At 43.9% G+C, this 26,205-nt stretch overlaps 1 protein-coding gene across 1 annotated transcript in view; it reads left to right on the top strand.

Annotated features, from left to right (window-relative positions):
• Positions 1-26,205, top strand: part of LOC147124903 (dedicator of cytokinesis protein 11-like) — a 458,563-nt gene that overhangs the window by 126,810 nt on the left and 305,548 nt on the right. Inside the window, exons 7-13 of the mRNA XM_085994653.1 lie at positions 1,290-1,424; positions 3,532-3,715; positions 7,469-7,548; positions 10,400-10,483; positions 13,373-13,513; positions 20,906-21,121; positions 22,634-22,756. Coding sequence (XP_085850779.1) covers positions 1,290-1,424; positions 3,532-3,715; positions 7,469-7,548; positions 10,400-10,483; positions 13,373-13,513; positions 20,906-21,121; positions 22,634-22,756 — 963 coding nt within the window. The remainder of the gene's footprint in view (positions 1-1,289; positions 1,425-3,531; positions 3,716-7,468; positions 7,549-10,399; positions 10,484-13,372; positions 13,514-20,905; positions 21,122-22,633; positions 22,757-26,205) is intronic.

Genomic DNA, 26,205 nt, shown 5'->3' with positions numbered 1-26,205 from the left:
CTCATCCCGTTGAAGTCGGCCTTACCGAAATCTAGAATCTTAGTAGCTATTTCGTGTTTCTCCCTTTCAAACGTTATATTGAACTCGATCATGTTATGATCGCTATTGGATAAATGTTCACGCACAGTTAGGCTGTTAACTAAATCTGGCTCATTACTTACTAAATCTAATATGGCTTGGCCCCTTGTTGTCTCTAGGACATATTGTTGCAGAAAACTATCCCGGACACACTCAAGAAATTCACTACCTTTCTGACAGGCGCTAGTCTGCTTTTCCTAATCTATATGAAAGTTAAAATCCCCCATTAAAACCACTCTGCCTTTGCTACATGCTAGATCTGCTAGATATATATAAAATATTACTCTTTCCAAGCCCACTAAAGTGATGCTTCCTTGTGACGGGCAGGGCCTTGCACCCTTGCTGTGTTGCATGTAAGAAACTGTAGAGTTAAATATATATCTGACTTCTCAGCAAGTCTCTGTTTTCTGTCTGTTGAAGACAGACTGCTACTTCAGGGCAGCGTTATCTACAAATATTGACTGACTCTTGGAGACTGACCCATCCTCACATGTCCAAAGGACAGAGTCAGCTGACCAATGGGAACGCTATCTGGCTGTAGAAAATGTTCCTTTTTTTCTAAACTGGTTACAGTAATAGAAATGGCACGTTGGTAAATCGACAAATACAAGACAAGAAAGACAAACCGAAACCTCCGCTCCCGGCTCCTGGAATCCCGTCGTCGATTCCAGTCCCCTGCGGTGTCTGGAAGACCCATTTTGTAAATCTATGTGCTACCGCAGCATTAGGAACTGTATAGTACACAGCGCAGAAAGCGCGGAAGGGGGGTGGGGAGAGAGCAGGAAGGTGACTGACTGACAGAACAAACATTCAACTTTTATCTGAATGTTTGTCATCTTTGTAAATAGAGAACATGCACATGATGCCATCGTAGGGTTACAGAGGACTGAGATGCAGTGAATTAGCCTATTTACACAGTTATAGAGAATTATATTGTAGGGCTGTAAAGTGCATTGATTTAGATGCATGCTTCTCAATATTTCACTTCAATTTAGCACTAACTGTTGCATCTCAACCATGAAGACCCAATTTAGTCAGGGACCTGGTGTCCCTGGTAGGAATCACAGTGTAAAACCTATATAGGGCAAGATTATATAGTATAAATATTGTAGTTAGTGACCTCTTTAAATTCTTCAGTATGATTAGTTGTGAGAGGCAGGGTACAATTATTCCGATAAAATGGGGAATTTAACTCATGTTTTCTTTTCCAGGTATTTAAGAGGAGATTCTGTTACCTGACCCAACTGTCTGATAGCTCGTACATACTTTATTTTTGTAAGGATGAGAAGGTGTGTAAAGAGTCCAAAGGAGCTATTTTCTTGGATTCTTGCATCGATGTTGTACAGGTAATAGCATTTATTATATGTGCTGTTTAGTTTGAATGCATTTAATGTACAAAATTAAACTGTGAAAACTCTCACTCGTCTCTTCACCTGGGATAAGGGTCCATGTGCAAAGAGTGTGGCTCTCACCTTGTGACGGTTTGGGTTACCTTTGTTGTTTACCATTCGAACCATTCAGGTGTAGGATCTTGTATTAAGCATCCATTTACCCATTGTACCCGATAGTTGCATATGATCCAACAGGGATTGCAGCCCTCGGTAAGATTGTAGTTAGAAACATTAAGAACAAGAGGAGGCTATTCAGCCCCTCAAACCTGCTCCACCATTCAGTTAGATCCTGGCTGATCTGTACCTCAACTCCATTTATTCACCTGTGCTCCCTATCCCTTGATACCTTTACCCAACAAAAAATTCTCATGCTCAGTCTTGAAAGCCCCAATTGACAAGCATTCACTGCCTTTTGGGGGAAAGAATTTCAGATTTTCATTACCCTTTGTGAAGAAAAAGTGCTTCCTGGTTTTGCTCCTAATTTTAAGATTGTATCCTCTTGTTCTGGATTCCCCCACCAGAGGAAACGGTTTCTCTGTATCTAAGCTATCAAATCCTTTTAACATTTTAAACACCTCGATCAGATCACCCTCAACCTTCTAAACTCAAGGGAAGATGAGCAAAGTTTATGTAACCTGCCCTCATAATTTAACCCTCTAGGCCCCGGTACCATTCTAGTGAATCTGCGCTGCACCCCCTCCAAGGCCAATATATTCTTCCTGAGATGCAGTGCCCAAAACTGAATGCAATACTCCAGATGGGGTCTGACCAATGCTCTGTACAACTAGTTAGCGATTCCAAGTCTGTTATGAGCTGGTTTTAAAATGAAAGGCAATGAGCCATTGGCCACAGAGGGAGCACAAAACTTTCCAGAACTATTTTTAGTCAACAAAAAATAACTTAATTTTAGTAATAAAACATGAATTTCCATAAAATGAAAACTGGAGCAGTTTCCAGACTGGTGCATCTTGCATAGAATTCACAGCACAGAAACAGATCATTTGGCCCAACAGTTCTGTGCTGGTGCTTATGCCCCACATAAGCCTCCACCCACCAATGTTCCCATTTAGCCGCACAGCCGGTAATTTAAATGGGCCGCACAGGCCCTTAAAGGGCTCGCGCACCCAAAAAAAATTACATGGAACATTGCTACCCACCTTACTTCATCTCTCCCTATCTGCACAACCTTCTATTCCTTTCTACCTCAAGTACTTACCTAGTTGCCCGTTAAATGCATCTCTGCTACTCGCCTCAACTACTCCGTGTGGTAGCGAGTTTCACATTCTAGCCACTCTCTGGGTAAAGAAGTTTCTCCTGAATTCCTTATTAGATTTATTAGTGACCATCTTATATTTATGGCCCTAGTTTGAAATCCCACATAAGTGGAAACACCTTCTCTACGTCTACCCTATTGAACCCCTTCATAATTCTAAAGACCGCTATCGGGTCACCCCCTCAACATTCTCCTTTCTAGAGAAAAGAGTCCCAGCTTGATCTGCATTTCCTGATGAGTAAAACCTTTCAGTTCTGGTATCATTCTTGAAATCTTTTTGCCCTTCTCCAGTGCCTCTATATCCTTTTTACAATATGAAGACCAGAACTGTTCACAGTACTCTGTAGTCTAATCAAGGTTTGATACAGGTTTCATATAACTTCCCTGCTTTTCAATTCCATTCCTTCTTTTAAAACAAAATTTCCTTTCCAAACACACTAATTTGTTTAAGTTTAATTGAAACACTTCTGTGATGATCAGGATGTCCCTATCCAAGCAAACACTGCAATATATGGGCCTATGAGCAGGTTCCTTTCAATAGACGTGTCTCAACAAATGGTTTATACAGCAACTCTTAAATGGGAACAGTCTATGATATAGATCTCTTTCCGTTAAGCAAACACTGGAATAGATGGGGAATTAAGCGGAGCCTGAACATAGGCTCTTATTAACCATACCATAGGCCATTTCGATCACCCTTTCCACTTTGATGTCTTTATTTAATTGAACTGTGCATGAAACCTGGTGGAACAACAACTAACTCTGTACAACTGCTGCTTCCGTTCCCAGTGTTCCAAGATGCGCCGTTATGGCTTTGAACTCCGAATGCAGGAGAAGCGCAGCTGTCATCTGGCAGCGGAGAGTGAGCAGGAAATGGAAGAGTGGGTATTGACCCTGAAAAAAACCATTCAGAGCAACTTTGACAGCGTGATGTCTGAGAAAAGAAATGGAGAAGCATCTGAAGCAGGACTGGGTAACTAATCCTTGAAGTATTCTATAGAACGAGCCAATTGATTGAGTGTACAAGCAAGTGAGGCAGCAAAATGGGATACAGTCAAACCAATATAAGGAACAGAGGCCAATTGCATTGACTTGTTCGGATTATTTTCTTTTGTAAACTATCCCATGTAGGTCTGTACTGGGGCAAAGATTGAGCCATTTGTTATTGACGATGTTACAAGGGTTAGATTGAATCCCACTGAAGGCTGTTCTGTATTTTGTGTGAAACAAACCAGCGTATTGGTTTACAATTTGCCTCTTGTTGCCAGAGTTTTTATGACTCCACCTTCCACGAGATGGGAAAAACACAGTTGGGTGGGGGCTGGGGGGTGGGGTGAGTTTGGCGGAGGTGGTGGGGTGGGGGGGGGGGTTGCAGTATCCAGTTCACCTAATGAGGGCTTTCATTGTTAAGCACCTTGGGCCACTATATCATCCAACTAGATAATGGTCTGTAAAGGCATCTCCTGATTATAAAGGGCGTGAGGTCCACTTATGGGAGCGACTGAACCCGAGTGAATATCTACTGCAGCCCTGAAATTTGTAACAACACAGCAAAAGCGGCAAGATAAATGACAAGTTAATCTTTTTCAGGTGGTGTTTATCAAGGGAAAAATATTGACCAGGATACTGAGAGTACCCTGGGATCTTAAATATTCACCGGAACTGGTCTCTGTTTAACATCTCATCCTAAAAAGTGACTCCTCCAGCAATGTAGCACTCCCTCAGTACCCCAGCAGAGTATCAGACGATGTGCTCAAGTCCTAGAGCGTACCTTAATAATTGCCCATGTAACCTGTGCTGTGTGAGGCCATTTCTTCACTGGTATCTTGACAGGTGCAGACAATGCAGATGGAAAAGTTCACTGGAAATTCATGTCAATTGAGTGTATTTATTTGACAGCTGAATAAAATGCTTGTTTTGAGAGCATTATACCAAAATGCAAAGTGCTTTGCTGTGAGCTTGTGACTGACTTGTTGGTCGTGTGCTAGCACTGAGGTGTCAGTAGAGATAGGAATGTGAGTTACCTGCTCCACAACCTGCCTGCGATCACCTTGGTCAGATGTTTCGGGAGCTGGGATTTTGATCTAACTGCGCCCTGGATGACAAAGGAAATAAAAGTTAAAATAAAACAGAAAAAGGAGGCTTATGACAAAAGTCAGGAGCAAGATTCACTTAATAACCAGGAAGATTATGGAAAGTACAGGAGGGAATTGAAAAAGTTAATATGGGAGGCAAAGAGAGGTTACGAGAAAAGATTAGCATGCAACATTAAATTGATCCCTAAAACATTTTATAAATATATAAAGTGTAAGAGGTTAGCTAGGGAAAAAGTTGGGCCTACTAAGGACCCAAAGGGAAATCTTCATGTTGAGGCAGAGGACACGGCTAAAGTATTACATGAGTACTTTGCGTCTGTTTTCACAAAAGAAACGGATGGACGCTAAAAGAGGAGAGGGAAGTTATGGACTGGATAATAATAGATCGAGAAGAAGTACTAAAGGATTAGCATTTCTGAAAGTTGATAAGTCACCTGGTCCCGATGGAATGCATCCAAGGTTGCTGAAAGAAGTAAAAGTAGAAATAGCAGAGGCATTGGTCACAATCTTTCAATCCTCATTGGATACAGGAGTAATGCCTGAAGACTGGAGCGTTGCTAATGTTATACACTATTCAAGAAAGGGGACAGGAAACTATAGGCCAGCCAGTCAAACATCGGTGGTGGAGAAGTTGTTGGAAACCATCATCAGGGACAAAATAAACTTTCATTTGGAAAGGCATGGGTTAAACAAGAAGAACCTGCATGGATTTGTTAAAAGGCAAATCATGTATGATTAACTTGATTTGAATTCTTTGATGAGGTAGCAGGGAAGGTTGATCAAGGTAGCGTAGTAGATGTATATACAGACTTTCAGAAGGCATTCGACAAAGTGTCACACAGGAGGCTTGTTAAGAAGATGGAAGCCCATGGAATTAATGGGAAAGTGGTGGTATGGCTATGGAATTGGCTCAATGACAGAAAACAGAGGGTGGTGGTAGATGGATGTTTTTCAGACTAGGAGCTGGTTTATAGTGGTGTTTCCCAAGGGCCAGTTTTGGGTCCAATACTCTTCTCAATTTTTATAAACAAACTAGACTCAGGTGTAGCATTATTACCAGAAACGCTGTCTATGGAGGTCACGGTCCATCATCAAAGACCCTACCCACCCCAGCCACAGTCTGTTCGCCCTCCTGCCATCTGGGAGACGCTACAGATGCATTCGCACCCGTACGACCAGATTTAGGAACAGCTTCTTTCCCAGGGCTGTCATCCTACTGAACTCCACAAATAAACTCTAAAGCCTGCACATCTGCCAATGCACTTTATTATGGTTATGTTTATGTTAATGTATTACAAGCCAAATGTATGTTAAATGTTTAAATGTCTTAATCTAAATGTACACTCTCGGGAGCCGCAAGCCTACATTTCGTTGTACTGCACTTGTGCACTAACAATGACAATAAAAGTTAATTTGATTTGATAAAGTTTGCAGATGATGTAAAGATGAGGTGCTGTTCCTCATGCTTACGTTGAGCTTCGTTGGAACAGTGCAAGAGGCTGAGGACGGAGAGATCAGAGTGGGAGCGGAGAATTAAAGTGACAGGCGACTGGAAGCTCGAGGTCACGCTTGCGGACTGAACGGAGGTGTTCCGCAAAGCAAACCATATGGGTTATTTGTGTTTATAAATAGAGGAATAGAACATAAAAGCAAAGAGATCGTACTAGAAATTTATAAATCACCAGTTAGGCCTCAGCTGGAGTATTGTGGACAATTCTGGGCACCACAGTTCAGGAAAGATGTAAAGGCCTTAGAAAGGATACAGAGGAAGTTTACCAGGATGTTCCCAGGGATGAGTGACTTCAGTTATGAGGAGAGATTGGAAAAGTTAGGACTGTTCTCATTGGAACAGAGAAGATTAAGATGTGACCTAATAGAGGTTTATTAGATGATGAGAGGTTTTGATAGTGTAGATAGAGAAAAACGATTCCCTCTGGCGAGTGGATTAATAACCAAAGGTCATAGATTTAAAATAATTGGAAAAAGATCTAGAGGGGAGATGAGGAGAAATGTTTTCACTCAGAGAGTTGTCAGGATCTGGAACGCTCGACCTGAAAAGGTGGTGGAAGCTGATCCCATCAATCATTTTAAAAGGGAGTCGAACAGGTACTTGAGGATGAGGAACTGACAGGGTTACTGACAAAAAGTGAGGATGTGGGACTGAGCGCGACTGCTGTTTCAAAGAGCCAGCACAGGCACGACGGGTCGAATGGTCTCTATCTGTGCTGTAACTTGCTATGATAAGGTTGTGGGTTCAATCCCCATTGTGGACTTTGTCAGAGGTGTTGTCTTTTGGATGAGATATTAAACCGAGGCCTCGTTGGCCCTCACAGGTGGATGTAAAAGATTCTATTTGAAGAAGAACAGGGCAGTTTGCCCCGTTGTCCTGGCCAATATTATACCTCAGTCAACATCACTTACACAGATCATGTGGAGCTTTGTGCCCTTGCAGTTTGTGGGACCTTGCCATGCGCATTCAGCTACCTAACAGTGACAGCCCGTCATGGCTGTCAAGTGCTCTGGGCCACCCTGAGTACATGGAAGGTGCTACACAATCGCAAGCTTGTTTTCACTTAGTACTGGGGCTTGTTGGATCTTGGGTTTCCTGAAAACTTGTGTTTGATTTCTAGATGAAGAGTCCTTCAGCCAAGGGAAGTCTGAAAGTATGATGGAGAGTTTAGAGAAAAGTATGCACCCCGAGTTAATGAAGGTATTCTCGCTTTTAATTGTTTAACCGGCTCCATCAGAAATGTGCTCTGATCCTCATCAGCTGCATTGTGCAAATGATGACCTCGCATTGCCTGGAAATGTTGGGGTAGATTTTCAGCTTGAAACTAGCATCTCAGATCGTCGCTCCTTATAGAAACCACCCGATATTCGATGGAACTATAACGGGCTGATCGGCAACACCAGCTTCATGGCCCGGGCAGCAAGTTGAAAATCTACCCCATGGTGTGAAGTTTCATTCCTTCATCTTCCAAAATGGAAGAACTGCACAGCACAGATTTGTCACACAACACAAAAAGATTTTCAAAATGGATTGGTAAACAAAGCTTTATTTCAAACTAGATTTTGTTTCTTGAAGACTTTAAGAATTAAATCTATTTATTTGTGGTTAGGTTCCCTGATTTCTGCTGACTGAATATTGTGTTATGTGGTATTTTGACTTTTTTTTATACTACTGTTTTGGCAGTACTTCCACCTAGTTTTCCCGTAAATCTGTCAGATTGTGTCATGGTTTTGGGAATGAACCAAATTCCGTATGCACTTTCTTTGCCAATATTAGCAAGATTCCAATTTTTACACTTGGTCCCGAATGTGTTATGGCGTCTGTCCATTGTGTTTTGCCCCCAGAGCAGTTCCTAACACACGTGAGATTCTTGAGCCACTTACTTGGGAGGATTAGCTGAGGTTGTTCCCTGTTGCCTTCTTCACAATTTTAGCCATCTCCTAGGTGGGCTGCAATCAAGGCTAAAGAGCCCCACCTACCCTTTAGGATGGGAGGGGAACTGCCCACACCCATTGGACACAAGTACCCTTCGATGGATGTCAACCCAGTATTCAGAGCCTGCGCTCTGGTCTCCGCTCACCGGGACAGCCTGGAGTGGCGTCCGAACCCAATCCTTCTGACTGAGAGGCCGGAATACTACCCCTGAGTCATTGGTCACTCTGTCTGGACATGATTACTGGATTTTGACCAGGTATTTAGAGACCACATTCTAGTCACCAGTCGCTGGGTTTGTCTGGAGTAGGGTTTGAATCCTTCACCTTCTGACTGAGAGGCGGGAACACTACCCCCGAGTTAGTGGTCACTCTGTCTGGGCATGAGTACCCCATTGGAGGTCAACCTAGCATTTAGAGACCATATTCTAGGCTCCATCATGTTACATTGTGCAGCATCTGCGATTTGCTAAGCACGCCTTCCTCCTGGCTATTAAAGTTTGTATTTTAATTAAAGGAAGATAAAATGTGTCCAAATATTTGCAGACTCTTGTACCATCCGGGAAACTGTTCCTGTCTTTTAAATAAAAACAAAATCACTCTGGTATCAAAAGCAGTGAAACTTTCCTTGAGGCAGGAGATATTTAATCAGGTGGGATCATTTCTGAGCTTTCTCAATTGACTTGAAGACTCCTTGGCCCGTATTTTCTGATTGGAGGCTTCCTGCGTGCGGGGGTCCCCGATCTGGAAAAAATCTACGCCCTTACTGGAGGGCTCCAGAGGTCCGGACATTTCTGCTCCCGGGCCTCTGCTCTACAAAATGTGCAGGGCCCAGGTATCCCAGGGGCGCATGTGGTTTGCAAGCCTCCCTGGGATCACGTGGGCCATGGGGAGCCAATGGAAGAAGGAAATAAGTTTTTTATATCACGTTTTTAAAATTAGTTAAAATTACATTAAATTAAATATTTTAAACAAAAATCTTAAAGTTTTTTACGAGGCTAAAAATAAACTTACCTTTTTTAAAAGTATTTAAAAAATTATAAATGAGTGGGGGGAAAAAAGCATTTTTTTTACTTTTTTTTAAACTCTTATGCTGGTAAAAGCAGGCATTATGCCTGCTTTTACCAAGCGTAAGATTTTTAAGGGATTTCAGCGGGCAGAGATTCTGCAGAAAGCAGAACTCTCCGCCTGCAGAGGCCCTTCTCCAGGGCAAGCAGAGGATCTGTCAAGAGGATTCTTGACAGATCAGAAGTGCCGGTTTTCAAGCGCATGCGTTTCACATGCCTGAAACCAGCACTTGCGAGGTCCCTACGGATGTGTACACAGCTCGTACACACCCGTAGGGATCGGAAAATATGGGCCATTAAGTGCAAGTAATTGAAAATTAGATTTTGCTAGTTACTGTATTAGTAACAGTCGAATAAATGGTGGTTCAAAATCTGTCATTGTGAACTGACTGCAGATGTGAGCTCGGTTGTGGGAGGTGGGAATGTGCGGGAAGATGGTGAGTGGATAGTCAGAGAAAGGGAGAAATATAAGGGGTATAAGTGCCTGTTGCACACTCCAGCTGATTCTCCTTTCCATTAATGGGCGGCCGATCCACTACTGCAGTTGCGGTCAGTTTCAGAGGAGTAACGATGGCGAATGCTGGTAGTTCGCCGTCTTTACCCGCTGCAAATTCCAGGCCAGTATTGGCCCCTTGGAAGAGTTTATGTGTCGGAGTTAAATACTTGGTACTGATGCTGATGCATGAAGCCCAACCCAGATGTTTATGAATCCAGGTCTGTTGGGTGGAACATATCCTTATGTTGTATCTTAACATAAAGTAGTTTTGATACAAGGTATTTCTAATTGCCCCTATATAGGACTGCTGTAGTGGCAGGGATTCTGTCAAGCGCTCACACAGAGCAGTGGTCCTTCACCTTTAAACACAATATCAGTTTGGATAATATTAAAAGGATTTAAACGTCCTCTTGTTTAGACCTTGCATGAGCTTTATTTGTAAAGAATTACTGGCTGTTCCCAATGCAGCCTATAGACATTTAAAACCTTGGCCTTGAAGTGAGATAAACCATGTTATAAAGAAGCAAGGTAATATTTTGTATGTTGTTTGTTTCTAGTATGCCCGAGAATCGGATTACCTCAACAAGCTCAGCAGAAATGAAGGCAGATGTAAACTGTTTGCGATGGATCCAGAGACACAGGTAGAAGTAGTCAACGGATTTAAAGCTACAAGTGCTTTGTAAAATATGGGGTTCTGGAGTGTAAACTTACTGGACCACCCTACATAGATTTTTTGTTTGCTTTATTGAATGGAGTGTTTTAGCTCAGTGTTTATAAGAGGTGGTTTGATAATTATGGCAAAGAATTCTGCAGTGTTTATTGTTGGTCTATACATATTTTAACACGCCCTTTGGGGGAGAAACAAATGACGGTTCAGTTTATTTGTGCACCTCTTTATTATGCAAGATTAGATCAAGTTAGTCCAAGAGACGTATAAACATAGCTTGGGTAAGTGGTGCTCGATCAGCTTTGCACGTAATGCGCGAGGGATTCGCGATTTTCCATTCCCTTCACTGAAACCCTTTTGGAAACAGAGCTTTGATAAATGCTATTTACTGTTGTGCATCTAGGTTCCCGGCTGAGAGCTGAACATTAATTTTTACAGTGAGGTTTTACAAATAAAAAGCAACAGTCGCAAATTTGAATTACATTTTTATAACTAGACCGGAGTGTTTGAGAATTATGAATTGCAATACAATTGGTTGTACTTAGCCTATTAAATATGAATTGCAAAGTGTTAGCTATATTTTGACAGTGTATGTACAGTTAGCTCATCAATGAAACACCCTTTTTAGTTTGTACTGGTTCTGTTTATTTTTAAATATTTTCCGTTCCGGCCCATTTGTGCTGTGAGCTATTTTCTAAACTTGGGTCTGATTGGGGAAAAGATGAGAAATAAAAAGCATGAAGTCGATTCTTCATGTGGGAAATGATTTATTGAGAAAAACAAAACTCCTTTTGTCAGTAGGAAGGTCTGCCGGTCACAGTCATGTTTGCGTCCACTCTATCATAGGAATTTGATAATTATTTTGCAAGTAGTTCTGATCCCAGTTTTTTTTCTACTATTGAAGCCAGCCCGTGTAGGCTCAGTGATGAACCATCATTCCCAAGTTAGTTATCAAAATAAGACCGAGTGGACATGTTTATATCTTGAGAATGAACTGGAGATTCCTGAGCTGTGCATCATTTGATGAACTTCTTCACTCCTCATGTCATGGCCGCAGAGCTTGAAATGCCCCCTCTTGCCCTCTTATAAGAGCTCTTCAGCTGATTGTTGCTGGGCACTCGGGATGAGTAAGCAGCTTGCACTGGTTAACATGTCAGTTGCCATAGACATGGCAACAAGAGGCCTTATTGTCAAAACAAAGGAAAAGAGATTTTTTAAAAATACCTGCTACGGTGCACACATGGGGCCTGAATTTGCGATCGGAGGCTTGCCGCGAGCAGATGCCTCCAATCATCAAAAAATCTACGCATTTACCTGGTCGTCCGGGAGACCCCGAGGCTTGCGATCCTGGGCCTCTCCTGGTAGAAATGCGCAGAGACCCAGGTATCCCAGGGGCGCAGGTGGTTCACAAGCGTCCCTGCGATCACGTGGGCTGGCCCAACCAATGAAAGAAGGGAATCCCCATTCATACTTATGGGAGTTGCATACGTATGGAATATATGAACGTATGAAATAAATGAGAAAAATTACATATATAAAATTAATTAAAATGGCATTTAATTAAACATTTTAAACAAAAATAAAAAAATTTGAATTTATGGCCTAGAAATTGGGTTGGGGCGCCAAAGTGGCGCAAAAGTCGGCTAAGCGCAGGATTTAGCGCAGCGATCGGTGTGATACCGATCGCCAGAAATTCAGTTTCAGTGCCGCTCGAGGGACACTGGGTGAAGCTCGAGGCGCTCCGCGTCCCTCTTAGGGCGCTGAAACTGATTATCGCAGCGCAACGTGCCGCAGCGCCACATGCTGCAGCACGGCACGCTGCGGTACTGCAGGCCTTCCTCCCACTGTTAAGGGGGAGGTGCCTGCAACAGCGCGATCCCCAATCGCGAGTGCCGGCAAATGAGCCCGGCACCAAGGAGAAGTGCCGGGCTCTCGGGAAACAGCCGGCAATGCCGCGGGGGGGGGGGGGGGGGGGGGGGTTAGGAGGCCGGGGACGGAGGTGCTGGCAGGCGGCCGCCCCGCACCTCCACCATAACTTGCGCCGCTGCCGGCACAGTAAGGCCCCGTGAACCGGGCGCAGGTAGCGAGCGGCGCAACTGCGGCGTTCGCTACCAAATATCGCGAACGGGGCACGAATGGGGCGCTGCGCACACCGATGACGTCATCGGTGGCGGCGCAGCACAAATGCCTAACGCCACTATTAGCGCCCTACTGAATATCGCCGGAGACGCAGCCAGTGGCGCTACAGCCACTGCCTGCCTCTTTAGGCGCTAACAGGTGGTGCTACTCACCCAATTTCTCCCCCTATATGTTTTAACGGGGCTATTTATAAACTTATCTTATTGGACAGGGTTTCTAATGTATAAGTGAGTGATAAAATTTTATTTTTCTATTTTTTTAAGCTCTTATGTTGGTAAAAGGAGGCCCTACGTCTGCTTTTACTAGGCGTAAGAATTCCACGACCTTTCAGTGGGCGGAAGTTGGGCAAATAGCGCAACTCTCCACCCGCAGAGGCCCATCTCCCGGGGAGGCGGAGGATTCTTGACAGATCGCAAGTGCCGGGTTTCAGCGCATGCGCGTCGCATGCCTAAACCCGGAACTTGCGCGGCCCCTACGAGCGCGTGCGCACCTCGTACCCACCCATAGGGGCCGCAGAATACGGCCCAACATCTGGATGAAGAGCAGCATAGGAAGAGGCTTGACAGATCATGTGCACTGCCTTGAAACTGAAAGAACCGGAGAAGTAAAAGATTACACCGGGACCAAGGTGTTAAAGAAATAAGTTGTGTGGCACGTTCTAACCCATTCATTGGGCTTCTCCTTGGGCATGTCAGCTATTTTATTTTTGTGTTTTTATTTTTAGAAACTGGATTTTTCAGGAATTGAACCAGATGTGAGACCATTTGAGGAAAAGTTTGGCAAACGCTTTATGGTAAAATGCCACGCCTTGACTTTTACTCTTCAAGGCTGTGTGAGTGAGCAGGCAGATGGCACACCGACAAATGTAAGTTGTATACAAAATCTCTCCTGTTTGTGTCAGTCTATTCCATTTAGAAATACTCACTTTAACATGGGAACCTGTGCAAGAATTATAAAAGCTCTATTTATATCTGGTAAGGTACTACTGAAAGATTGATGCATACTTGGGATAATAAAAACTGGTCCTATTTAAATAGTGAGACATAAAGGGGAAGGAAGAACGTGCCTTTAAATAGCATCTTCTTATCACGTCCCAAAGCGCTTCATAGCCAATTAATTACTTTTGTGCTGCTTGTTATGTAGGCAAAATGGCAGCCAATTTGCATAGCAAGGTCCCACAAACAGCAATGAGATGAATAATCAGTGAATCTGCTTTTCACTGAATCATAGAATCTTACAGCACAGAAGTCGGTCATTCGGTCCATCCTGCCTGTGACAGAGCTATTCAATTAGTCCACTCCCCTGCTCCTTCCCCCATAGCCCTGCAAATCTTTCCTTTTCAAGTATATATCCAATTCCCCCTCAAGTTATTATTGAATCTGCTTCCACAACCCTTTCAGGTACTGCCTTCCTGATCACAACAAATCGGCACGTAAAAAAATTTCTCCTCATCTCCCCCTCTGGTTCTTTTGCCAAATACCTTAAATCTGTGTCATCTGGTTATTGACCCTTCTGCCAGTGGAAACAGTTTCTCCTTATTTAGTCATAATCAAAACCCCTCATAATTTTGAACATCTCAATTAAATTTCCCCTTCACCTTCTTTGTTCGAAGGAGAACAATCCCAAGTTCTCTAGTCTCTCCACATAACTGAAGCTCCTCATCCCTGGCACCATTCTAGTAATCTCCTCTGCACCCCCTCCAATGCCTTCACATCCTTCCTAAAGTGCCCAGAATTGAACACACTGCTCCACTTGAGGCCTAACCAGCATTTTATATAGATTTAGCACAACTTTCTTGCTTTTGTACTCTCTGCCTCTTTATAAAGCCAAAGTTCCCGTTTTAGCTTGTATCAACAGCCTTCTCAACAGCCTGTCGCCTTCGATGATGGTGTTGGTTGAGGGGCAACTGTTGGCCAGGACACCATGAGACTTCCAATAGTGCCATAGGATCGTTGATCCAGGTAGGACCTCCGTTTAATGTCACGTCCAAAGGACAGCCCGTCTGTTCATTCAGTACTTCATCAACACTGCACTGAAATATAAACTCATATATTATGGGCTCAAGTCTCTGGATCCACAGCCTTCAGCTTCAGAGACAGGAGTGCTACCAACTGAGCCAAGGTTGGTGCCCTGATGTAATTGCTCAGCATGACTGAAGGAGCAAACCTCCCAAGATAAGTAATTTTGTAATGTTTGCTGTTGTACCAGTTCGAATGGCCTCACCAACTCCTGATTACAATGAGATTCCCGTCAGCAAATATCTCCTTTTATACTCGCAAACCAGAGTTGAATGGGTTTTAAAGCATTGAACCGTTTGGCTCCCATTTGCAGCCACTAATGTTTTCGGTGGGTTTGATCTGTTCTGGTTTGCGGAGATTCTGTTGCTACAATCATTCGGCACTTCAAATTCTAAACTGGCAACACTGCAGAAACCTAATTGCAAGGTTAATCTGACCTGCAGCAATGTATTACCCCATACTGCAGGAATTGTCTTATCACTCAGTATGACTGCTGCTCCTCGCCCTGTCACAGTAAGTCTCGTGTAAAGGAAGAGCATTATACAAGATAACCAGTTAAATACAGGTGCAGGGGCCCATCTTGGATCCCCCTCTGTTGGGTCACCTGACTGCATCACAAACAAATCTATGATTTTTAGTTTTCGGTGCTCTATACAGATGAAGTTTCCAAGTTTCGATCCTGACAACTGTCTGAAATCGTCCCTTCACCAGTTTTACCCTAAGCCCTTTGTTCTAGTTTTGTGCTGAGGTTGTGCGATAGGTTTACCTTATCTGAGCCATGGAATACCTTATCTACTTCTATTAGGACCCCTCTCTGTCACCTCCTTTCAAAGTGGTGATGATAAACAATGCTGAGGACAGCTAGGGATCCCAAGCTGACTACCAGGCAGTTAGATACTACTTCTAGGCTGGTAGTTACTAATCAAAGGGGAGGCATGGAGTAATTGCTACATTCAGTTGCCTCCTTTCAAAGCTAAGGAGCCCCAGCCAGTCTTCAAAAAGCAATCCTTTTAACTCCAGTGATCAGCCGTGTGACTCTTCCCTGCAGTCTCTCCATGGTTTGAATATTTCCTTCATGTCTTAATCAAAACCAAGCCCAGTACTCAAGGGAAGGACATTAATAAGAGGATTTTCTAGGGTAGATACAGAGAAACTATTTCCTCTGGTGGGAGAATCCAGAACAAGGGGGCACAAAATTAAAATTAGTGCCGGGCCATTCAGGAGTGAAATCAGGAAGCACTTGTTTGTTACCGCTAGACTTGACTATTTCCAACGCTCTCCTGGCCGACCTCCCATCTTCCACCCTCGGTAAACTCCAGCTCATCCAAAACTCTGCTGCCCCATGTCCTAACTCGCACCAAGTCCAGTTCACCCATCACCCCTGTGCTCGCTGACCTACATTGGCTCTCCGTCCGGCAGTAGCTCGATCTTAAAATTCTCATCCTTGTTTTCAAATCCCTCCATGGCCTCGCCCCTCCCTTTCTCTGTAACCTCCTCCAGCCCCACAACCCCCCCAGATATCTGCGCTCCTCTAATTCTGGCCTCTTGTGCATCTCTAATTTTAATCGCTCCACCATTGGCAGCCATACCTTCTGTTGCCCAGGCCCTAAGCTCTGGAATTCCCTCCTTAAACCGCTCTGCCTCTCTACCTTTCTCTCCTTTAAGGTGCTGCTTAAAACCTACCTCTTTGACCAAGCTTTTGGTCACCTGTCCTAATATCACCTTATGTGGCTCGTGTCAAATTTTGTTTAATAACGCTCTTGTGAAGAATCTTGAGACAATTTACTATGTTAAAGGTGCTATATAAATGCAGGTTCTTGTTGTTTTTGAAATCTGGCGCCCCCCCCCCCCCCCCCCCCGCAGAAGGCTGCGAATGATGGGACAATTGTAATGTTCAAGACTGAGATCGAAGAAGGGTTCGACCCGAAACATCAACTCAAATTTCTCTCCACGGATGTTGCCTGACCTGCTGAGTTTTTCCAGCATTTTCTGTTGTTATTTCGGATTTCCAACATCTGCAGTATTTTGCTATCGTTAGATTTTTGTTAGGTAAGGGTCAAAGGTGGGGAAATGAAGTTGAGGTACAGATCAGCCATGATCTAATATGATGGCGGAACAGGCTCGAGAGGCTGAATAGCCTACCCCTAATCTTATGTTCTTGTGTAAAGTGTTAGCATGATGTTCTCTGCTTTTGTTGCTCTGATTTGACAGTATAATCCAGCATTTCTGATCACTGTTTATTGTTGCTCCACAGTGATTGGAAGGGTCAACTCAGAACCACTGTCAGTCTGTGTATGTGAAGCTATCGTGCCTAATGTCATTTATTGGAAAACTATTGCAAGACTCCCACAATTGAACATGAGTAGAATAAGTCCACTGTATTGGTGGCATTCATTAAAGAATTTAAAGAATGACTGTGCCTACGTGAGAAAGTTGAATTGCTATAAAACCAAGCAGTCTGTATCATTTCTACTCCCCTTTTATTTTCACAGTTGAACACTTTTCAGTTTGGAGATGAACCATCAGTTTTTATCTTAGTCATAGAGTCATAACGGCACAGAAGGAGGCCATTCGGCCCATCGAGTCCATGCCGGCTCCCTGCAGAGCGATCCAGTCAGTCCCATTCCCCTGCTCTATCCCCGTAGCCCTGCAAGTTTATTTCCCTCAAGTGCCTATCCAGCCTCCCCTTGAAAACATTGAGTGTCTCCGCTTCCACCACTTCCGTCGGCAGCGAGTTCCAGGAATCCTTTAACTTTAATCATTATTCGGAGCCACCGAATTGTTGGCCTGTTATTTGGAGCATTATATTAGATGGTGTTGGAGAGATTAAATCATTCCTGGTTTCAAGTGTCTTTCAACTTGTTGCTGCTGATCAATTTACACAATAGAGTTAAGGAAACCGCCTCATCTTTCCGGGGCTAAAATGGTTAAATTATGAGGACAGGTTGCATAAACTAGGCTTGTATTCCTTCGAGTGTAGAAGATTAAGGGGTGATCTGATGGAGGTGTTAAAATGATTGAAGGATTTGATAGGGTAGAAAGAGAGAAACTATTTCCTCTGGTGCGAGAGTCCAGAACAAGGGGGCATAACCTTAACATTAGAGCTAGGCCATTCAGGGGTGATGTCAGGAAGCACTTCTTCACACAAAGGATGCTGGAAATCTGGAAAACTCTCTCCCAAAAATCTGGAAACTAGGTCAGTTGAAAATTTCAAAATGGATTTGGAACCAAGGCAAGTGAATGGAGTTGAGATACAGATCAGCCATGATCTAATTGAATGGTAGAACAGACTTGAGGGATAAATGTCGGATGAGATGTTAAACCGAGGCCCCGTCTGCCTTATCAGGTGGATGTGAAAGATCCCAGAGCACTATTTCAGAGAACTGCAGTTCTCTCCGGTGCCCTGGCCAACATTTATTCCTCATCCAGTATCACTAAAACAGATTATCTGGTCATTTATCTCATTGCTGTTTGTGGGAGCTTGCTGTGCACAAATTGGCTGCTAGCTTTCCTACATCTGCTTATTATCTCATTATTGTTTGTGGGAGCTTGATTGGCTGCCATGATTCCTACATTACAACAGTGACTACACTTAAAAAGGTATTTCATTGGTTGTAAAGTGCTTTGGGACATCCTGCAGTTGTGAAAGATGCTATAGAAATGCAAGTTTGTTCTTTCTTTGAACACATGCTCCATTTGATGGGCTAAAGGAGATTGGTGACTGAGGAGCTCTATATCTATGTCTATGAAATACAGATCAAGGAAAGCTGATCGGAACTGTAAAATCAAAGAGAAGTTCCAGTGAGAGCTTTTTGGGGTTTACACACTCTCCTGATCGAGGTATGGTAAGGGTATCGAAGGGCTATGGATTGAAGGTGGGTAAATGGAGTTGAGGTACAGATCAGCCATGATCTAATTGAATGGGGGAACAAGCTCGAGGGTCTGAATGGCCTACTCCTGTTCCTATGTGAACTATAATCAGTATTAAGTTGCAAACAAGCTAACTAAGATGGTGTCCACACAATTGAAGAAAGGACTCTGATTATTGAATGATGCCTAGAGTAATTTTCTCCCAACTAGTTTCACTGGTTAGAGCCTCTGTATATTGTTCACATACCCCTCCTTTGCTCAGCAGTAGCACCCTCGCCTCTGAGTCAGAAGGTTATGGGTACAAGCCCCACTCCAGAGACTTGAGCACATAATCATAGAATAGTTACAGCACAGAAAGAGGCCATTCGGTCCGTCGAGCCCGTGCCAGCTCTCTACTAGAGCACCTCAGCTAGTCCCACTACCCCGCCCTTTCCCCATAGCCCTGCAAATTTTTTTCCTTCAGGTACTTATCCAACTCCCTTTTGAAAGATAGGATTGAGTTTGCCTCCACCACCCTTTCAGGCAGTGCATTCCAGATCCTAACCACTCGCTGCGTAAAAAAGTTTTTTCTTTTTATTTGGTTCTTTTGCCAATCACCTTAAATCTGTGTCCGCTGATTCTTGACCCTTCCGCCAATGGGAACAGTTTCTCTCTATCTACTCTGTCCAGACCCCTCATGATTTTGAACACCTCCATCAAATCTCCTCTCAATCTTTTCTGCTCTAAGGCGAACAATCCCAGCTTATCCAGTCTATCCACTTAACTGATGTCCCTCATCCCTAGAATCATTTTCGTCAATCTTTTCTGCCCCCTCTCTAAGGCCCTCACATCCTTCTTAAAATGTGGTGCCCAGAATTGGACATTATACTCCAGTTGAGGCCGAAACAGTGTTTTATAAAGATTTATCATAATTTCCACGCTTTTGTACTCTGTGCCTCTATTTATGAAGCCCAGGATCCCATAAGCTTTATTAACCTGCCCTGCCACCTTCAGCGATTTGTGCACATGTACCCCCTTAAAGATTGTACCCTTTTAATTTATATGTCCTCTCCTCATTCTTTCTACCAAAATGTGTCATTTCACACTATTCTGCATTAAATTTCAAGTCTATCACTATCCCCCACTGTTCACTATACTTCCAGGTTTTGTGTCCTCTGCAAGTTTTGAAATGGTGCCCTGTACACCCACATCCAAGTCATTAATATATGTCGAGAAAAGCAGTGGTCCTCAAACTGACCCCTGGGGAACACCACTGTATACCTTCCTCCAGTCTGAAAAACAACCATTCACCACTACTCTCTGTTTCCTGTCACTTAGCCAGTTTCGTCTCCATGCTGCACTGTCCCTTTTATTCTATGGGCTTCAACTTTGCTGGCAAGCCTATTATGTGGCACTTTGTCAAACGCCTTTTGGAAATCCATGTACACTACGTCAACTGCATTACTGTCATCAGCCCTCTCTGTTACCTCATCAAAAAATTCCATCAAGTTGGTTAAACACGATTTGCCTTTAACAAATCCATGCTGGCTTTCCTTAATTAATCCACACTTGTCCAAGTGAATGTTAATTTTGCCCCTGATTATTACTTCTAAAAGCTTCCCCATTACCAAGGTTAAACTGACTGGCTGTAGTTGCTGGGTTTATCTTTACACCCTTTCTTGAGCAAGGGTGTAACATTTGCAATCTAGGCTGACACTCCAGTGCAGTGCTGAGGGAGTGCTGCACTGTCGGAGGTGCCGTCTTTCGGATGAGACATTAAATCGAGGCCCCGTCTGCTCTCTCAGGTGGACGTGAATGATTCCATGAATCTATTTGAAGAAGAGCACGGGAGTTCTCCCCAGTGTCCTGGCCAATATTTATCCCTCAACCAACATCACCAAATAGATTATTTGGTGATTATCACATTGCTGATTGTGGGAACTTGCTGAGCACAAAATGGCTGCCGCGTTTCCTACATTACAGCAGTGACTACACTTCAAAAGTACTTCATTGACTGAAGTGCTTTGGGCTGTTCTGAGCTTGTGGAAGATGTTCTATAAATGTAAGTCTTTCTTTGCTAGTATAATTTAAACAGGAACAGTTAATAATGGACATCAGCCACTGTTATCCAGTGTCCTGTAGGCACTGCAAATTGAAGTCAATATAATCCGAGCTGCACAGTGGATGCTTTTGGAACAATGTAGTCTATGGGTAGTAATGGGGAAGAATAAAACCCCTGTTTAAATGGGGACAGTTGTGTCGTGTTATGCTCTTTGTGTAAAGGTGCAGTACATTGTTCGACATAAATTATTTCACGATCAAAAGGATTAGTTTGTGTTGCTCACGGGCCACTTTCCTGATTTCACTGTGACCTTGTGTTCGATTACCAGGTTGAACCTTTCTTTGTGACCCTCGCGCTGTTTGACGTAAAAAATAACTGCAAGATCTCAGAAGATTTCCACGTGGACTTGAATCCCCCAGCTGTTCGGCAGATGTTACAGGGTAGCTTGGACGATGGAGCTGGTGTGACAAGTGCAGGCTCTCTCCCTGGTAACGATAGCCGTCTTAAAGGAGTAGCTGAGAGGCTCCTTCGTTACCCAAAACAGGTAGAGCTACTGAGACAATGTGGGTCCATTACCCGAAACAGGTAGAGTTACTGAGACAATGCGTGTCCATTACCCAGAACAGGTAGAGTTACTGAGACAGTGCGGGTCCATTACCCGAAACAGGTAGAGTTACTGAGACAGTGCGGGTCCATTACCCAGAACAGGTAGAGTTACTGAGACAGTGCGGGTCCATTACCCAGAACAGGTAGAGTTACTGAGACAGTGCGGGTTCGATTACCCGAAACAGGTCGAGTTACTGAGACAGTGCGGGTCCATTACCCAGAACAGGTAGAGTTACTGAGACAGTGCGGGCAGGATTTTCATTGGGCCATGGAGTCGGGATTGGAGGTGTGCGGGGGGTTTAAAATCCCAAAATCAGGGGTCCCATACCCAAACCCACCTCCATGCCAGTTTCAAAGGAGGCGGGTACCCGCCCCGCACTGGGACCCACCTACCCGAGGCGGGAAGGGATTAGTGTCAATTAACTGCCTGTCGTCCTGACTCCTGAATGAAAATCCTGCCCTGCGGGTCTATTACCCAGAACAGGTAGAGTTACTGAGACAGTGCGGGTCCATTACCCAGAACAGGTAGAGGTACTGAGACAGTGCAGTTCCATTACCCGAAACAGGTAGAGGTACTGAGACAGTGCGGTTCCGTTACCAAAAACACTGATTAGTTTTTCAGCTTGTTAACATATTGAATTCATTCACTACTAAAGATGCCATTTAACTTGTTCTTACCACAGTCCCTGACCCAGAGAGGGCATTCAGAGCAGACATGGGCTGTACTAAATGAGATTGCATTGGGAATGTGCAGTGAATCCATTAATACTCATTCTGACTATTGTAAAAGCACTGTGAAGGTTGATAGGAAGTGGATATCTGTATCAATATCAGAAGCAATTGTCAATGTTTCTTTAATTATGCCAAATTACCAATTGAAAAAATACAGAGCAAGGAAAAGAGGTGAATTTCTATTTGTGGAGCTGTGACCATCGTGATATTTAAACGCTATACCATATCACAGGGAAAGGTGACCTCAGTCGCAGTAACTGTGTAAAGATTTTCACGATTTCCCCAATTACCATCCCAACAACATACTGTACAAAGTGTAGATAGCAGTGATGAGAACTAAGTATCTGCCCAGAACTTACAGAGCAGAGTGAAATAGGAAATGAGCCTTGTAGCACCACTGGTCATAGACTGTGCTGTTGGTGTTGTACATTATTTATCTCAATTGATTTTATTTTTTACCTTTTGATAATGTTTGTCTTTGTTTTAAAAGGGGAACATTTTTCAGGACTAAGGGGACCAAGCAGGGCAGTGGGACTAATTGGATAGCTCTACCAAAGAGCCGGCACAGACGCGATGGCCCGAATGGCCTCCTCCTGTGCTTTCTGATTCTATGAAATAAATCTCCTGATTGAATACGAAGAAGGTGTTCTTCCGTTTTATGTGGTGAACAGCTATTCATCATTTTGGTTCTAATGTTTTTGTGTGTGTTTTGTTGCAGGGGATCTTTTCAGTGACTGCCCCTCACCCAGATATCTTTCTGGTGGCGCGAGTAGAGAAAGTGCTGCAAGGAGGGATTGCTCAATGTGCTGAACCATACATAAAATGTTCCGATGCAAACAAGGTACTTCCGAAGACTGCGCCTTCCTGACTCATTCACAAGGAAGGCAAACCCTTTGCTAAAAGCTGATATGTTTAATTTCTTCACCCTTCGGTCAGACGGTGCATAGTTTCAAATGTTAAAAGGATTAATAGTGTACATACGGAGAAACTCTTTCCTCTGGTGGGGGAGTCCAGAACAAGAGGGCACTATCTTAAAGTTAGAAATAGGCCATTCAGGAGTGAAATTAGGAAGCATGTTTTCACTCAAAGATTAGTGGAATTCTGGCATTCTCTCCCTAAAAGGCTGTGGATGCTGGAGCAATTAGGGCTTTAAAGGCTGAGGTCAGTCAATTTCTGTTGGGTAAGGGTATCAAGGGATATGGAGTTGAGATACGGATCAACCATGATTTGATTGAATGTCGGAGCAGGCGCGAGGGGCTGAATGGCCTCCTCCTGTTCCTATGTAGCTATAGTTTCCGTGAATTTTGGCTGGGGTGCGGACTGTGCTGAATTTAAGGATTTAAAAAAATGGTCTAACTCACACTTGCAACCTATGCAACGACATGACTGAGCTGGTTGTGTCTTGAAGGTGAGACAGGAAAAGGAATAAGGAATTAAATATTAAATGCAAGGTATGCAGTTAATCTTGTTTCGTGGTTATCTTCTCCATGTCTAGAACATAGCTCTATAAATGTTGCATTTATACAGTGCCTTTCGCAACCTCAGAACGTCCCAAAGTGCTTTACAGCTAATTAAATACTTTTGAAGTGTTTTCACTGTTGTAATGTAGGAACTATAATGGCCCAGAAATTCCAGAACGGGGCTTGCAGCGCGTGCAAGCCCCGTATTTACACTTACCCCGCGCTACTGCCGATCAGCTCCAGGGACGCCTGGAATTGGTGTTTCCAGAAGAAGAATCCCGGGCAGCGTATGACGTCACGCCGCCCAGGAGTGCAGCCAGCGCGAAGTCAGGAGCGTGCAGTGCAAGTGAGACACGCCCCTTGAGGTCTCAGTTTCACTGGACACGCCCCCAATGTTTCTGTCAAGCTGCTAACCATTTTTACATGCAAAGCAGCAGTTTAAATAGGTTTTTGGAAGTTTTTTGAAGATTTTGGTAACTTTCATAAACTTTTTAAAATGTTTACATTATTTTGAGTAATCTGAAGTAGTTTTAAACAGAATTAAAGCAATTTAAAGACTTTTAAAAGCCCTAAAAGAATTTTTTTAATTCCATTTATTTATTTAGCAATGTCGTCGTCATACGTGTCTTCACACTGTTCCCTTTGGGGAACTGTATGAAGTGGTGGAAGGATTTATGGCCATGATTAACGCTCATTCCGTGACCGTAACCATCTTTGAACCAGGCATTAGGGCGGTTAGTCCTGTGGCGGGAGGGTTTTACGGGCTCCCACAAGCTATACAAGGAGGGGGGGCCACCCACACCCACGGACGCAAATATCCCACTGGATGTCAACCCAGAATTTAGAGCCGGAGCTCCGACTCCACTTGCCGGGACTGTCTGGAGCGGGGTTCGAAACCCTACCCTGATCTGGCCCAGCGGCGGGGATCCTACCGCTATGACAAAGGCCCAATCCGATTAGCAACGTGAAATGGCAGCATAGGGCTCCAGTCACGGGGAGGGAAAAGGCGCAGGAAACGTATGGGTGTCACCTTTTGTGCGGAGTGGGCCTTTTGCGTAGCAGTAAGCATCCCCGCCGCTGGGCCAGAAGGAGTAGGGTTTTGAACCCCACTCCAGACAGTCCCGGCAAGTGGAGTCGGAGCTCCAACTTTAAATTCTGGGTGGACATCCAGCGGGATACTTGCGTCCGTGGGTGTTGGTGGCTCCCCCCCCCCCTCAGATGGGTTGTGGGAGCCCGTAAAACCCTCCCGCCATCGGACTAACCACCCTAATGGCTGGTTCAAAGATGGTTACGGTCACGGAATGAGCGTTAATCACGGCCATAAATCCTTCCACCACTTCATACAGTTCCCCAAAGGGAACAGTGTGAGGATACGTACGATGATGACCTCTTGCGCAATGCACCTCCTTGGACCCTCAGTCGCAGATGCGAGGGGGCAAATCGTGCAATTGTTAAATTTTTCATTTTATTGACATGTAAAATGTTGGCCCAGTAATTCCCTTCCAAATGCGCGAGTACGGTCGGGGTACTTACGCATCTGGCTGGATGAAATGCCGGTTTTCAGCATGCACAGTGTATGTGGGGAAAACCGGCATTTCCTGTCCTCTGAACGAAGGGGTTCAGAGGCAGAACGCGTGCGACTGCACAGGCAGCGCGTGCGCAGTATAATTCGCCGCTTTCATTAATGCTTTCAGTGAGGTCAAGTCATTACAAGTTACACATGAAAAAAGCATGGGTACAGTTGCTCCAGAGGCTGCGGAGGAAGATATTTATTATCGTGGAGCTTCTGAAAGTATGTATGTCTGTATATATTCCTTTGCGTGTTATGTATATATTCCTTTACTTATGTGTATGAATGTATTATTTAATTATGACTTTCAGAGAAAGTAACTTATTGGAAAATCATAATTAAAAACATACATTCATACACATTAGTAAAGGAATATAAAACATACATACATATACGTAAAGGAATATATGTGGACATACATACATAACTCATTCTCACATTCCATTCACACAGCCACAATTGCTCCTTCTACCTACCGTTCTGAAAACCCGTTTAAAAAAAAAAAAAAATTAAAGTTTAAAACTTACTTAAAATTTCTTAAAATAACTTCCCTCCCTTTCCCAAACCTAAATATTGCATTTCATAAGCTCCTCCATAAAATATATCTCCTTCCCCAGCCAATGAACAACTTTACACTTGCTTTTTTCACGTGTAAGTTCTAGGGACTTACCCTCACTGAATCCATCAGTGAAATCTACAAAGTTCACTGCGCAAGCGCTGCCTGTGCAGTCGCACGCGCTGTGAATAGACCTCGGGTCTGGAAATGCCGGCGTTCCCCGCATGCGCTGTTCCTGCTGAACGCCGGCATTTCCAACGGCCAGATGCGTGAGTAACCCGACCGCACTCACGCTTCTGGTCTGGAATTTCTGGCCCAAGGTATGAAGAATGCAGTTGTCCTACTATGTGGCATTGTTCACAGGTAGGCTGGAGGTTGGGAGAATTGTTGTGATGTTTTGCTACTGCTTGTTCAAACGGGCCTACTCCTTTAGGACCATTGCTCAGGTAATCCCTGTGGGAGAGTGCTCCTAAAAAGATACCAACTAGAGGCATATTACTGAGGGACGTTCCTGTAGGTTGACAGCTGCCCTTGGAGAAAAGCCACATTAACAAGCCAATTATCAGCGGAAAAATTCCCAGCAGGAAAATTATATTACATAGAAGTTACAGCACAGAAACCAGCCATTCAGTCCAACTATGCCGATGTTTATGCTCCACATGAGTCTCTTCCCACCCTACCTTGTCCCACTCTAGCAATATATC

This window comes from Somniosus microcephalus, chromosome 1 (genome assembly GCF_052327205.1).
Source record: "Somniosus microcephalus isolate GS21.2 chromosome 1, FLI_Smic_1.0, whole genome shotgun sequence".
Classification (NCBI taxonomy): domain Eukaryota; kingdom Metazoa; phylum Chordata; class Chondrichthyes; order Squaliformes; family Somniosidae; genus Somniosus; species Somniosus microcephalus.
Note: the sequence above shows the minus strand (reverse complement) of the source record. Positions and strands in the feature narration are given on the sequence as shown.